This window comes from Narcine bancroftii, chromosome 3 (genome assembly GCF_036971445.1).
Source record: "Narcine bancroftii isolate sNarBan1 chromosome 3, sNarBan1.hap1, whole genome shotgun sequence".
Lineage (NCBI taxonomy): Eukaryota > Metazoa > Chordata > Chondrichthyes > Torpediniformes > Narcinidae > Narcine > Narcine bancroftii.
This window is the reverse complement of record NC_091471.1, coordinates 353,298,385-353,312,270: the sequence shown is the minus strand read 5'-3', so window position 1 is coordinate 353,312,270 and position 13,886 is coordinate 353,298,385. Positions and strand designations below refer to the sequence as shown.

Sequence of the window (13,886 nt, the reverse complement as noted above, 5' to 3'; positions counted from 1 at the left end):
TTGTAATTGAGTTTATATAATTGGCCTAGATTTTTGTTTATTTGCACACCTAGGTATCTTATTGCCTGCATTCGCCATCTGAATGGGGATTCCTCCTTAAATTTTGAGAAATCCGCGTTATTCATAGGCATTGCTTCACTTTTATTTACGTTTATCTTGTATCCCGACACTTCTCCATATTCCTTCAATTTCTTATATAGTTCTTTTATTGATAGTTCTGGTTCTGTTAAGTACACTATCACATCATCCGCAAATAGACTGATTTTATATTCCCTGTCTTTTATTTTTATTCCTTTTATATTATTATCTATTCTTATCGATTCTGCTAGTGGTTCTATAGCTAGCGCAAACAATAATGGTGATAGTGGGCATCCCTGCCGCGTTGACCTGCTTAAGTTAAATTGCTTTGATACATGTCCATTTACTGTCACTTTCGCCAATGGTCCCTCGTATAATGCTTTAATCCAATTAATATACTTCTCCGGTAAACTGAATTTTTGCAATACTTTGAACAAGTAATTCCATTCTACTCTGTCGAAGGCCTTCTCTGCGTCTAAAGCAACTGCTACTGCCGGTGCTTTATTTCCTTCTACTGCATGAATTAAGTTAATAAATTTACAAATATTGTCTGTTGTGCGTCTTTTTTTGATAAATCCAGTTTGGTCTAAATTTACCATTTTCGGTACCTGTTCTGCTAATCTGTTTGCTAATAGTTTAGCTATTATCTTATAATCTGTGTTTAGCAGAGATATTGGTCTATATGACGCTGGTGAGAGTGGATCTTTCCCTTGTTTTAGTATCACTGTAATTATTGCTGTTTTACATGAATCTGGTAAGTTTTGTGTCTCATCAATCTGGTTGATTACATCCAGGAGGGGCGGTATTATTAGATCTTTAAATGTTTTGTAGAATTCTATTGGGAGTCCATCCTCTCCTGGTGTCTTATTATTTGGTAAATTTTTTATTATCTCTTGTATTTCTACTGTTCCAAATGGTTCTGTTAATTTATTTTGTTCCTCTATTTGTAGTTTTGGTAGTTCAATTTTAGTCAAAAATTCATCTATTTTTCCTTCTTTCCCTTCGTTTTCAGTTTGGTATAATTGTTCATAGAATTCTCTGAAGTTTTCCTTAATTTCTTTTGGATTATATGTAATTTGTTTGTCTTTTTTCCTTGTTGCCAATACCATTTTCTTAGTTTGCTCTGTCTTAAGCTGCCATGCTAAGATTTTGTGTGTTTTTTCACCTAGTTCATAATATTTCTGTTTTGTCTTCATTATATTCTTCTCCACCTTATATGTTTGTAATGTTTCATATTTTATTTTTTTTATCCGCCAATTCTCTTCTTTTGGTTGTATCTTCCTTTATTGCTAATTTTTTTTCTATGTTTATTATTTCCCTTTCCAACTGCTCTGTTTCCTGATTATAGTCCTTCATCTTGGTTGCATAACTTATTATTTGTCCTCTAATGAATGCTTTCATTGCGTCCCATAGTATAAACTTATCTTCCACTGATTCCGTATTTACTTCAAAGTACATTTTTAATTGTTTTTCAATAAATTCTCTAAAATCCTGTCTTTTAAGTAGCATGGGGTTTAATCTCCATCTATACATTCTTGGAGGGATGTCCTCTAGCTCTATTGCCAATAACAGGGGGGAGTGGTCCGATAATAGTCTAGCTTTATATTCCGTTTTCCTAACTCTCCCTTGAATGTGGGCTGATAACAGGAATAGGTCTATCCTTGAGTATGTTTTATGTCTAGTCGAGTAGTATGAGTATTCCTTTTCTTTTGGGTTTTGTTTCCTCCATATGTCCACAAGTTTCATTTCTTGCATTGATTTAATTATAAATTTGGTTACTTTGTTCTTCCTGTTAATTTTTTTCCCCGTTTTATCCATATTTGGATCAAATTCAGATTGAAATCCCCTCCTATTAGTATGTTCCCTTGCGTATTAGCTACCTTCAAAAAGATATCTTGCATAAACTTTTGATCTTCTTCGTTAGGTGAATATATATTAAGTAGATTCCAAAGCTCCGAATATATCTGACATTTTATCATAACATATCTCCCTGCTGGATCTATTATTTCCTCTTCTATTTTAAATGGCACATTTTTGCTAATTAATATAGCCACTCCTCTTGCTTTTGAATTATACGATGCTGCTGTTACATGTCCTACCCAATCTCTCTTTAATTTCTTGTGCTCCAATTCAGTTAAGTGTGTTTCTTGGACAAATGCTATATCTATTTTTTCCTTTTTCAGTAAATTTAGTAGTTTCTTCCTTTTAATTTGGTTATGTATTCCATTAATATTTAGAGTCATATAGTTCAGCGTAGCCATTTTATATTTTGTTTATCTTCTCTTTCCGTTTTTCCATCATTACCTTTCCTCCTTTTCCATTTCTGTTTTCTTATTTTCAACTCTTTACCAGACAACATTCCTACAACATCCAACATTTTCCTTATTCTCCTATTTCTATCTTCTTTATCCCCAATCTCCCCTTCCCCTCCTGAGTTGTCCTTTATCCCTTGTCGGACAACCACATCTCCCCTCTCCATTTGGATTTGCGAATCCACTCGCAAGCGTCAACTGATTTTGCAGTGACCGCTCTTTCCCCCACCCAGCCCCCCCCAGAAAAGATTTCACTTTTTATATGTCATAAAGGTCACTCTTTTAATTCCCTCCTTATTCTCTCTATTCCATTACCTTCCCTTATTAATTCTTGTCTATACTATCTATGTTTTCCTCTAATTACAGATACTTTCACGTATGCCCATTGTCTCTATTCACTCTTATACCTCTTTACCCGCATACATATCAATCGTGGTCATTTTTACCCTCATTACCCGTCTTCATCCCTCAGTCTATTTTTGTCTTTACCCACATACATATCAATCGTGATCATTTTTGCTCTCATTACCCGTCTTCATCCCTCAGTCTATTTTTGTAATTGTTCTGCAAATTTTCGTGCTTCTTCTGGATCTGAGAACAGTCTGTTTTGTTGTCCTGGAATAAATATTTTCAATACCGCAGGATGCTTCAGTGTAAATTTATATCCTTTCTTCCATAAAATCGCTTTTGCTGTATTGAACTCTTTTCACTTCTTTAGGAGTTCAAAGCTTATATCTGGATAAATGAAGATTTTTTGCCCTTTATACTCCAGTGGTTTCTTGCCCTCTCTTACTTTTTCCATTGTCTTCTCCAGTACCTTTTCTCTTGTAGTATATCTTAGGAATTTTACTACAATAGATCTTGGTTTTTGTTGTGGTTGTGGTTTAGGGGCCAATGCTCTATGTGCCCTTTCTATTTCCATTTCTTGCTGTAGTTCTGGACATCCTAGGGCCTTAGGGATCCATTCTTTTATAAACTCCCTCATATTCTTGCCTTCTTCATCTTCCTTAAGGCCCACTATCTTTATGTTATTTCTTCTGTTATAATTTTCCATTATATCTATTTTTTGGGCTAGTAATTCTTGTGTCTCTTTAGTTTTTTTTATTAGATTCCTCCAATTTCTTTTTTAAGTCTTCTACCTCCATTTCTGCTGCTATTGCCCGTTTTTCCATCTTGTCCATTTTTTCCCCCATTTCTGTTAAGGTCATATCCATTTTATTTATTTTCTTTTCTGTGTTGTTTATTCTTCTTCTTAAATCATTGAATTCCTGTGTTTGCCATTCTTTAAATGACTCCATGTATCCTCTAACAAGAGCAAGTATATCCTTTACCTTGCCTTTCCCTTTATCTATTTCACTGTATTCTTCCTCTTCTTCTTCCTCTGGGTTGGCCATCTGTTGTTTCTTTGATGCCCTTTCCTCCTCTTCTTTCTTGTTTCCATTGTCTTCTATGGTCTCTTCTTGCTTCAGGTGTTCTGCAGCTGTCGTTGCCGGCTGTGGAGATAGACTCCCCAGCTGGTCCCCCCTCCCGTCGGTGTGGTTTTTTTCATGCGCATGCGCGGTTGCGCGACTCCTCGCGCATGCGCGGTTGCGCACTTTTACTCGGCTCTGTGAGCCATTGTTGTAGTTCTTTTTCTACCGACCTGAGGTAGTGGGGTCCTCTCTCCACAGCGGGCCTCTTCGGACAGGTAAGGCCTTCACCTTTTTCCTCCGTTGTCTTCTCTTCCTCTCTTCTTTCCGTTGATTTTGATTTTTCTCCTTTTGTCTCCATCTTCTTTCCACCTTTATACTCACTTTTCTTTAACTTGTATTTCTGTGCCTTTGTATTTTCTCTTGTTTTTCCCCGACTTTTCTGGAGAGGGCTGGAGTTCACCGTCCGGCCACTACTCCATCACGTGACTCCTCCCCCTGCTCTAAAACTTGATGGGATGAGGAACCTTTTTTCAAACTGCAATAATTCCAGGGTGAGATTCTGTGAGAGATGGCAAATGGCTGTAATGCAGCAACCCATTGCTACACCCCCTTCTCATCCACATGGTCAAACACTGCTGCATTAAAACAAGAATATACCTTGTAGCTTAGAAGAATGTTTATATTGAAGGAATTATGATAAATTTAAATGAGGACATTTCTAAAGAGTTTATAGGGTACATAAAAGTATCCTAGCACATTTGGCTCAGTGGTTAGAGCAATGCTGTTATAGCACTAGCGATCGGGTCCTTCAAATCCCAGCTGTTTGCAAGAAGTTTGTTTGTTCTCCCTGTGTCTGTGTGGGTTTACCCTGGGTGCTCCAATTTCCTCCCACCATTTGAAATATCCAGAGGTTGTAGCTTGATTGTGTGTAATTGGGCGACACAGGCTCATGGGCCAAAAGAGCCTGTTGCTGTGCTACATGTCTAAATTTAAATTTAATATTGGGGAAAAAAGTTCCCCATGTACCAATCGATTTTTGGGGACCAATTTTTCAGGTCAATTTTTTTTTGGGGGGGGTTCAACTATTACACGCATCCTACTTTTCACCACGGTGAGTACCTGTGTCGTTCAAGGTGTTGGGAGCTTGGATGGCCGGGACCGGGTGGTAACTCCAGGTGCGACCAGGGCCTAAGCAAGAGACTGTTCAATAGGTGGGCAGCCAAGGATCTGTGGATGGGGCGTTGGAAGCTCCATTGGGCAAGCGGCTGGGACAACGTTTTACACAGCATTGACTATTAAACACCTATATGGTAGTCATAGCTTCTGACAGCACAGGAACAAGCTCACTCTGTCCACATTGAACAACATGTCCTCCTACTTTAGTCCCATTTGCCCTAGACCCCCTCAATTCTCTCCTGTCTGTGGAGCTCAGTGGAAGGAAGCTAATAATCCTGCCTCCACTACTTTGTCAGCTCGTTCCATATGCCCTGAGTGACAAACTGTACTCTCACAGCCCTTCGAAATCCCACCTTACACCATCTCACCAGATTTTCCTACACTAGGAGACCATCACTATTCACATCATTTATGCCCCTCAAAAGAAAGTATGCTGTTTTCCCAATATTCCAGACATTTTCTTCAGGGATTATACAAATTAACTTTAATCTCCCATGGACATCTGCAATGTCAGCATATTTGTATTCTGGCAACCAAACAATCCTACATCCGAGTTCCAACCCAGAATGAGCTGTTCTGGTTTAATATGTGGTTATTTAACTCAATGTGGAAAATGTAGAAAAATACCGCAAATTAACTTGCCTCATGATTTCCCCTGGCAGTCTCAGGAACTAAAAAAAATACAACAATAATTTGCACATATTTCTCAACACATTAGTAAATAAATTTTGAGACCAAGGCGGCTTCAAAATATACCTCACCTTAATTCACTCAGAATTCCCTATGTGCAAATCAATTTTTTTTCATGCCAAGAGTTAACAATCACTCCACTGATGAGGAAAAATCCCATTTCTCTTCACCAGACAGAGAAATACAAGAGAGAAGCAAAATAAAGCAAGCTTTAAAAAGGCAAAGTTGCAAACACCCAGGTCAGGCAGAATCTATGGAAAGAAAAATAGTCAAGCCCTGACAAAGGGCTTTCAACTTGATGTGTTAATGATGATGAACTTACAGGGAGTCACAGATGCACCCATATTCTTGCCAAACAGATACGCAAGATGGACCAACTACAATAGTACAAATTACCACAATATGCCAAGACAGAAAAAGAGACAATAAACACGAAAGGATAAATATCCCAGTTGCAGTTAATACAAGAAAACAAAAGTGATGCTTCAATAGTGCAGATATTTTCATTAGGTTGGAACAAAAAATTGAGGATAGCTGCTCTAGAAGCCTCTTAAATGCTACCATTGCAACTGCTTCAGCTGCTTCCCTTGGCACCCATCAATGTCGGAAAAACTTGGCCTGCACTTCTGTAAACTTCCCCCCCCATGTGTTCTAATATGACATTTTTTACCATGGGGAGAAAGGTTTCATCTACCCTAGCTAGGCATCTCATTATTTTATAAATTCCTATCAGGTTTACCGCGCACACCCACCCCCCCACCCACTCACACAAGCCTCCGACACTTCAGAGAAAACAGCCCAAATTTGTCCAACCTCTCCCCATAACTCACACCCTTTAATCCAGGCAGCATCCTAGGAAATCTTCTGTACCCTTTCCAAAACCTCCACATCTTTCCTGTAACAATATTGTACATAATAGCCCAAGTGCATCCTAACCCAAGTTTTATCTGGCTGCAACATGACTTACTTACTCTAACACTTAATGTCCCATGCATTTTACCTTCTTTACAACCTTATCTATTTGGAGGGACATTGTCAGAGAGCTTGGATCTGGAGCTCAAGATCCTCCTGCACATCATGAATATACAGAGTCCTGCCATTAACAATATATTTTCCCTTTACATTTGACCTCCCAAAGTGGAACACCTCACAAATGCCTAGACCAAACTCTAATACATCCCTGCACCAATGTTTATCACTCAACCACAATCTATTTATTGTAGCATTCATTGGAGCGTCTTCATCTCCAACATCGAAGTACTCGAGATGGCAGAGGCCGACAGCATCGAATCCACGCTGCTGAAGATCCAACTGCGCTGAGTAGGTCACGTCTCCAGAATGGAGGACCATCGCCTTCCCAAGATCATGTTCTATGGCGAGCTCTCCACTGGCCACCGAATCAGAGGTGCACCAAAGAAGAGGTACAAGGACTGCCTAAAGAAATCTCTTGGTGCCTGCCACATTGAACACCGCCAGTGGGCTGATATCGCATCTTGGCGCCTCACAGTTCGGCGGGCAGCAATCTCCTTTGAAGAAGACCGCAGAGCCCACCTCACTGACAAAAGACAAAGGAGGAAAAACCCAACACCCAACCCCAACCAACCAATTTTCCCCTGCAACGGCTGCAACCGTGTCTGCCTGTCCCGCATCGGACTTGTCAGCCACAAACGAGCCTGCAGCTAACGTGGACATTACCCCTCCATAAATCTTCATCCACGAAGCCAAGCCGAAGAAAGATTAAGTATATTCTAGTTCAATGTAGAACTATCCAATTAGTCCACATCACCCAATATCTGTAAAACATTCTTTGTTTTTATTCAATTTGATCTCGTTCCCAACACCCTCAAAGAACATCAAATTTCAAACTCTACTTTTTCCTCCCCCCCAAAATCAAGCTGTGTAATTTAGTACATGAACCATCCATTAATTGGTAGTTTCCCTTAATTGATCTTATCTAAACGAGTCAGGAGCTTGCAAGCATAACCAAACATCTTCTCAAAATGTTCTTCACTGCAAGGAAAACTATATCATCATCACAAATGCTATTTATGATCCTTGCTGTGATCATAGTCAAGAATTGCATTGACTGTGAGCCTTGTTTCTAAACCATTTCATTTCTTCCAAAGAAGTGCTTCTTGCAACATTCCCACCTACTCTCAGTAATTCCTAGCAGTTGACCCAAAGTGGGCAGAGAATTCCACATAGCATCATCAACCCAGGGAAGATACAGATGCCCTGTATAAATAGGGGAGGGGGAAAGAAATACACCATCTCGAGTACACTTCTGCCCCAACTGCAGCCTAGTCTGCAGTTCCCATATCAGTCACTACAAAAGTAGAGTAGAAGCAAGTCATCCTTAATCCTGAGGAACCCCCATTGATTACCTTCCCTTTTATTATTAGGTAGTGGACTGTATGTTTAGCCAATTGCCTCCGAAGGGTGGGGTTTGACAATTAGTATAGTGACGTAACAATTCTTCTCAAACACCTCACGAAATATTTCCACTGGCAAGCCCTCTTTGTGATTGGACCAGCATGGAAGCTCCAGGACAGATCCTCAGAGATGTTGACACCCAGAAATTTGAAACTCTTGACCCTCTACTACTGAGCCCTCGATGAGGACTGGCTCATGTTGTCATGTCTTCCTCCTGAAGTCCACAATCATCTCCTTGGTCTTGCTAATGCTGAGTGCAAGGTTGGTGGTGTGACACCACTAATAAGCTGATCTATCTCCCTCCTGTACACTTCCTCATTGCCATGCGATTCTGCTGACAACAGCAAATTTGTCGACAGCATTAGAATTGTACCTGGGCACGCAGCTATGGGTCTAGAGTGGGATAAGCACACATCTATAAGGGGCACGTGTTGACAGTCAGTGAGGAGGAGGTGCTTCCAATTCTTCTGATGAGGAAGCCAAGGGACCAGTTGCAGAAGGGGGCTATAGAGGCCCAGAGTTTGGAGTTTGTTGACCAGCAATGAGGGAATTGTAGTCAAACAAGAGCAGCTGTATCTATCCCCCTGAATGTTGGAGTTTCCACAAGATCACCTTCAAACTGCCACACTGCAGTGAGAACATATCCAGTCTATATAATCTCTCCTTAGAACTGTAGCCCTCCATTCGAGGTAGCATACTGGTCAATCTCTTCTGTAGTCTTGCTTCCACGTCCTTTCTGTAGTGCAGTGAATTGCATACAATGTTCTAAGTGTAGTCCAACCAGTGTTTTTACAACTTTAACACCACATCCCAAGAAGGTCGAGATGAGTTTAAAAAAGTGGTGTCTGAATAGTCTAGGTGGGTAATTGCAGTGAGCGTTGTAGATGACACATTCTACTGCCACCTTCAAAACAATAGTCCGGGGGAGGGGGTAAGTAATAACAAGGAGCATTGCCTCAGTGCCAAAATACTGCTAAGTAGAACATTAATATAACAACGTACAGCGAAGGAAATGTATGGAAACAACACTTTGAACAGTTTTCCTTTTGTAACTTATTTATTGCAAAGAAAGTCTACTTTTGATTTTCTTTAAAAAGTGAAGGCTTCACCTCAAGTGAAATAAAGGAAGTACTTTGTGGATTGGGTTACCTCATTGTGGAGACAGTCCACGAAACCTTTAATTCCACACCTGCACAATCTGGATAAAATTCAACCTCAGACAAACAAGAACATGATTTTACAACGCAAATCGTGTTGAGGACAGGAGCTTTCCTCCCGGATTTATTTCGGAGTTGTCTGCACCAATCTGGTCAGCCACTTCCTATCAAAGTACTGCGCAGCTCTCTAAGACTAACTGAACAAGGCGTTTGAAAGTAATGGCGACTACTTCATCAATTTTTAAATAAAACCAATTTTTAAAAGACTTACCGCATCAAACTGAATTCATAATAAGAACAAAACGGAGAGGAAACCCTACACCCGGAGCGGAGAGTGAGCCCAATATGATGAGCCAAGGCCCACATTCTCCCCGCACGTCAATCAAACCACAGGCTGTGCGTGATTGGCAGTGACGACATCCAATTGACCAGCCCACTGGCTGGTGGGCGGAGGTCGTCGCCGAGGATGCGTGGGGCAGGGGGCGGGCACTTTCGTTTTGATTGACGGGCGAGAGCGAAACCGCGTCTTGATTGGCCGGTTGGACGAGGTGGGGGGGGGGTTGAAAGGGCAAAGTGGATTGGCGCCATTTCTTGCTGGCCCGAACCGATTTTCGGCGCCTATTTCAAAGGAGTTTATTCCCTTTGCGTTGTGGGGGGTTTATCGCGGGAGTGGAACGGGGATGGGAGGGCGAGAAGGAGCAGCTGCTTAAAACATGTCATCCACAGAAGATAAGGCTCCCGTTTAACTGAGGGCTTTCCCTTGTATTGTCTTGTTACCAGAGGAGGCCTCTCCGGTGGGCCCCGACCGGCTGTTGCTCTAAATGTGAGGGGGCAACGAGATGTGGGTCCATGGTCTTCGACCCCAGGGCTCTTAAAGGCGAGTATGCGGCTTTCAACATGAATTGAAAGGTAAAAAGTAAAACGCGAAGGTCTTGCAGGCACCGAGGTTGAAGTAATAACACAATGTTGGAGAAACTCAGCAGGTCAGAGTATCAAAAGGACACATAACCATCTTTATCCTTGTTATATAAAGTACCTGCTGAGTTTCTCCAGCATTGAGAGGGTAAACTAACAGATCTATTGTGTAGCACGTTTACATCAACCTAATGCTGACTGAGATCTCCTCATTGCTGTATCTTGTTTGCTTTTACGTCTTGTAATACTCGATAGAAAAGGTTTTTTCTGTGGCCGACTGCAGTTAATTACAAAGAAATTGTCGTGAAGTATTGATTTATTTCCTTTTTTTTAAACCCAGTTTTCTTTTCTCAGTGTTCCTGTTGTAGTTGTCACAGATCTCGATTTGCTAACTTCGTCTCTTAGAATCTTAGATGATTCACTGATCTACTACTGTAGAGGAGTTGCTAATTTTTCTAATGAAACATTAATTATGTATCTTTATCTTTGCTATATCAAGTGCATTGGTGTTTGTTTTCTTTGATGGCACATTTTACCTAGTCTCGATTCTTTGTCATTTGTTCAAGTCATGGCATTTAATAATTTAGCCAGATTTGTATGTTTTGAATGGTTCACACGAATCTCACTGCCTTGATCTCATGAAATGGTCTTTGCTTGTGCTCCACAGATTTGTGAGTGATTAAGAAGGGAGATTACTGATATGGTTGGGATTCTTGCTATGGCTGGTACAGTGGAGGACTATGATCAGGTGAGAATCTGCTCTGTTGATCTTTATTCCAAATCCTTAACTGTTCTGGTTTACAGGGTGTGATAGTACAGATTCTATCACCAATGTGATGATGGTAGTGTAGGATGACTGTGATTGGCTGAGAGCGTAGCCACACCTACTGGCAGGTCTTAGGATTGCTCCTAGCCAGACCAGGTCTTTCTGGACTGGTTGACCTACTTGTGATATGCTCCAGTCTTTCAGTTAATAAAAGCCTTGGTTTGGATCAACAAGTCTTTGGTTCTTTCGACGCGCATTACACAAGGTGTGTGTATTTTTTTTTGAAATAATTTAAATTTTAGGTGGAGAGCATGGTCCTTTCGGACCATGATCTCAATTACACCCCTTGTATGTAAAAGGGATATTTGGGATGGGATTGAGAATTTTGAATCCATTTCTTAGAGGCTCAAAGAAGCCCAATGTAAATGACAGCACACAACCAAATAATTACGGTGCAAACACGAAGAACGTACAAACTCCTTACGGTGCTGGATTCAAGCCCAGGTCACTGGTGCTGTGACAATGTTGAACTAACCATGCTGCCCCTATAAATACTGCTAATATTGCTTTTATATTATGTTTGGGTAGTGGATTTAGAGCAACAGCCGGTTGGGATAGAATTGCCTTTGACAGGTGCCTAAAATATGGATGAAATGTTACTGATACAAGATCCACATTTACAATGTCAGTGTTTGCTCCCAGTCCAACAACCCTGCACTGAAGCTCCATTTCCGATTCTGGGGATAATGGTTTGGGAAAAACACTGCTGTCAAATGGGCAGATCGCAATGTTCAGCTGCTTGACGCAGATTCCCAAAACAGACTCGCTGTTCCAAGTGAAACACGTCTGCAGATGCTGTGATTGTAGTTAAAAACACAGAAATGCTGGAGAAACTCAGCTGATCTTGCAGAATCTCTGTTCCAAGTTCCATGACAGATAACAGGGTGAAGAGAGAAAATAATTAAAAGGTTCTTAAAACTTCAGTGGGAAAAATAGTGGGAATGCTGAATCCATGGATATTCAAAATAGTAATAGGACAATTGGGATGGGATCGAGAACTTTGAATCCATTTGTTAGGGGCACAAAGAAACTCTGTAACTGACAGCAGCACACAACCAAATGATTATCCACAGGTCAAGTCAAGTACCCCCGGCCCCATCTGTGGGATCCATGTTATCCTCATGGGACCAAGTCAGGGGTGTCAAACTCAAATTCACAGAGGGCCAAAATTAAAAACTTGGACTAAGTCGTGGGCCAAACTAAATATTTATTGAAAATTTTCAACAACATCTGCATGTTTTCTCTTCTTTCAACATATGTAATGTTAAACTTTTTCTTATTAAAATAAATGTTTAATAATAGTTTTGGTTAAACTCTTTCCAGAAGAAGCATTAACAAATAAGAAATAAAATATTCAATAAATAATATTTCTCTATAGCCTTTAAGCTCCTTTTAAATGTATTTTTTTTCACAAGTCAACAAGTCAAAAAAAATAACAACTTGCTTCAATGAAAATCCAATCTTTCAACTATGAACAGTCCAAAGTTAACCAAAGAAAATATTAATCCAAGCTTAGCTTGCTACACGTGATTTACTCTGATGCACCTGGGTCTAAACCAGATACTTGACATCTCTTCTTAGATGCAAGTTCATCAAACTCTGGGGTCAGAGTTTGCCTCCCACCTGTCTTGAAAGCTCCTGTTTTCTGTCTTTCGTTTGGCCATTTTTCGTAAGGGGTTTATTACATGTGAGTTGGGCGACAGGTCGCAGATGGTAATGAAAGTAAAGAGAGGAGGTGGAGGCGATTAGCGGGCTGACGGGCCGGCGCCAACGCATTTGCAAAACATTCTGGGATTTGTAGTATTAGCTGTGCATGCGCTCTACTGGCGCAGCGGCCAGCGGGCCAGCTCTAATACATATTTGATATGATCTTGCGGGCCAAATATAATTATATCACGGGCCAAATTTGGCCCGCGGGCCTGAGTTTGATATGTGTGAATGAATCATTGATTGGGAAGGACTACCTAAGAATGAAAAGTTGTGTGTATTAAATTCTTTTTTTTTTTAAATTTAGGGTTTTATTAATCAAAATAGTCAAGTTTATTATCATCTGATTGTACAACTACAACCTGAGGAAGCAGTGTTCTCTGGTCCTTGGAACAAAACACGCAGACATACAACCAGACATAATATACATGCAGACAAACAATACATATGCAGCACCAGTATTCATATATACAAATAAAGAAAGAAATATTGTTTCATGATATGAGAGTCTTGGATGGTTAGTATGAGCAGTTCCTTTGGTCATTCAGCATTCTCACTGCCTGTGGGAAGAAGCTGTTCCTCAGCCTAGTGGTGCTGGCTCTGATACTCCTCATTCTCTCTCCTGACAGAAGCAACTGAAAGATGTTGTGTGCATGGTGGAAGGAGTCTTCAATGATTTTGCACATTCCTCTTTAGACAACGATCCTGGTAGATCACATTGGTGGAATGTGGGAGACTCCATTGATCATTCCTGCCACTCTTGTAGTCCTGTGGATTGATCTCTGATCTATTACTGTGATGCAGCCATCCAGGGTGCACTTGATAGAGCTCCTATAAAAGGTTGACATAATGGTGACCAGTTTCAGACACCTCAGCTGTTGCGCCTTCCTGACAAGCGAAGAGATGTTGAGTGTCCATGATAGGTCACTAGTTAAGTGAACTCCAAGGAACTTGGTGTTTCTGTTCTCTCTCCTACAGAATTGTTGATGTATAATGGAGGGTGGGCAGTTACCAGGAGCAATGTGGGGGTAATTGAAATTTCCTTGTCACATGTAATAAAATTACAATTTTTTCACTATCTGCTGGTATAATTATTAACTAAATGGCAAGTTTTAAAATGACTTGTCCAGTTACTGATCAAGGGGATGAAATGTGAAAGATTCTGTTAAATGCATTTCTT

At 40.5% G+C, this 13,886-nt stretch overlaps 2 protein-coding genes across 9 annotated transcripts in view; one reads left to right on the top strand and one right to left on the bottom strand.

Moving 5' to 3' along the window:
* The window catches only part of crlf3 (cytokine receptor-like factor 3), a 70,918-nt gene extending 61,275 nt beyond the window's left edge, over positions 1-9,643 (bottom strand). For all 4 annotated transcript variants that reach the window (XM_069929849.1, XM_069929851.1, XM_069929850.1 and 1 more), the window contains exon 1: positions 9,530-9,643. The gene's annotated coding sequence lies outside the window, so the exon portion shown is untranslated. The remainder of the gene's footprint in view (positions 1-9,529) is intronic.
* A 197-nt stretch (positions 9,644-9,840) lies between these two features.
* atad5a (ATPase family AAA domain containing 5a) overlaps positions 9,841-13,886 on the top strand; it is a 54,025-nt gene continuing 49,979 nt past the window's right edge. For 2 of the 5 annotated variants that reach the window (XM_069929830.1, XM_069929831.1), the window contains exons 1-2: positions 9,841-10,167; positions 10,841-10,921. In XM_069929830.1, the coding sequence (XP_069785931.1) occupies positions 10,874-10,921 (48 nt within the window). In that variant the 5' untranslated portion in view covers positions 9,841-10,167; positions 10,841-10,873. The remainder of the gene's footprint in view (positions 10,168-10,840; positions 10,922-13,886) is intronic. The other 3 variants (XM_069929829.1, XM_069929827.1, XM_069929828.1) reach the window with 2 other exon arrangements.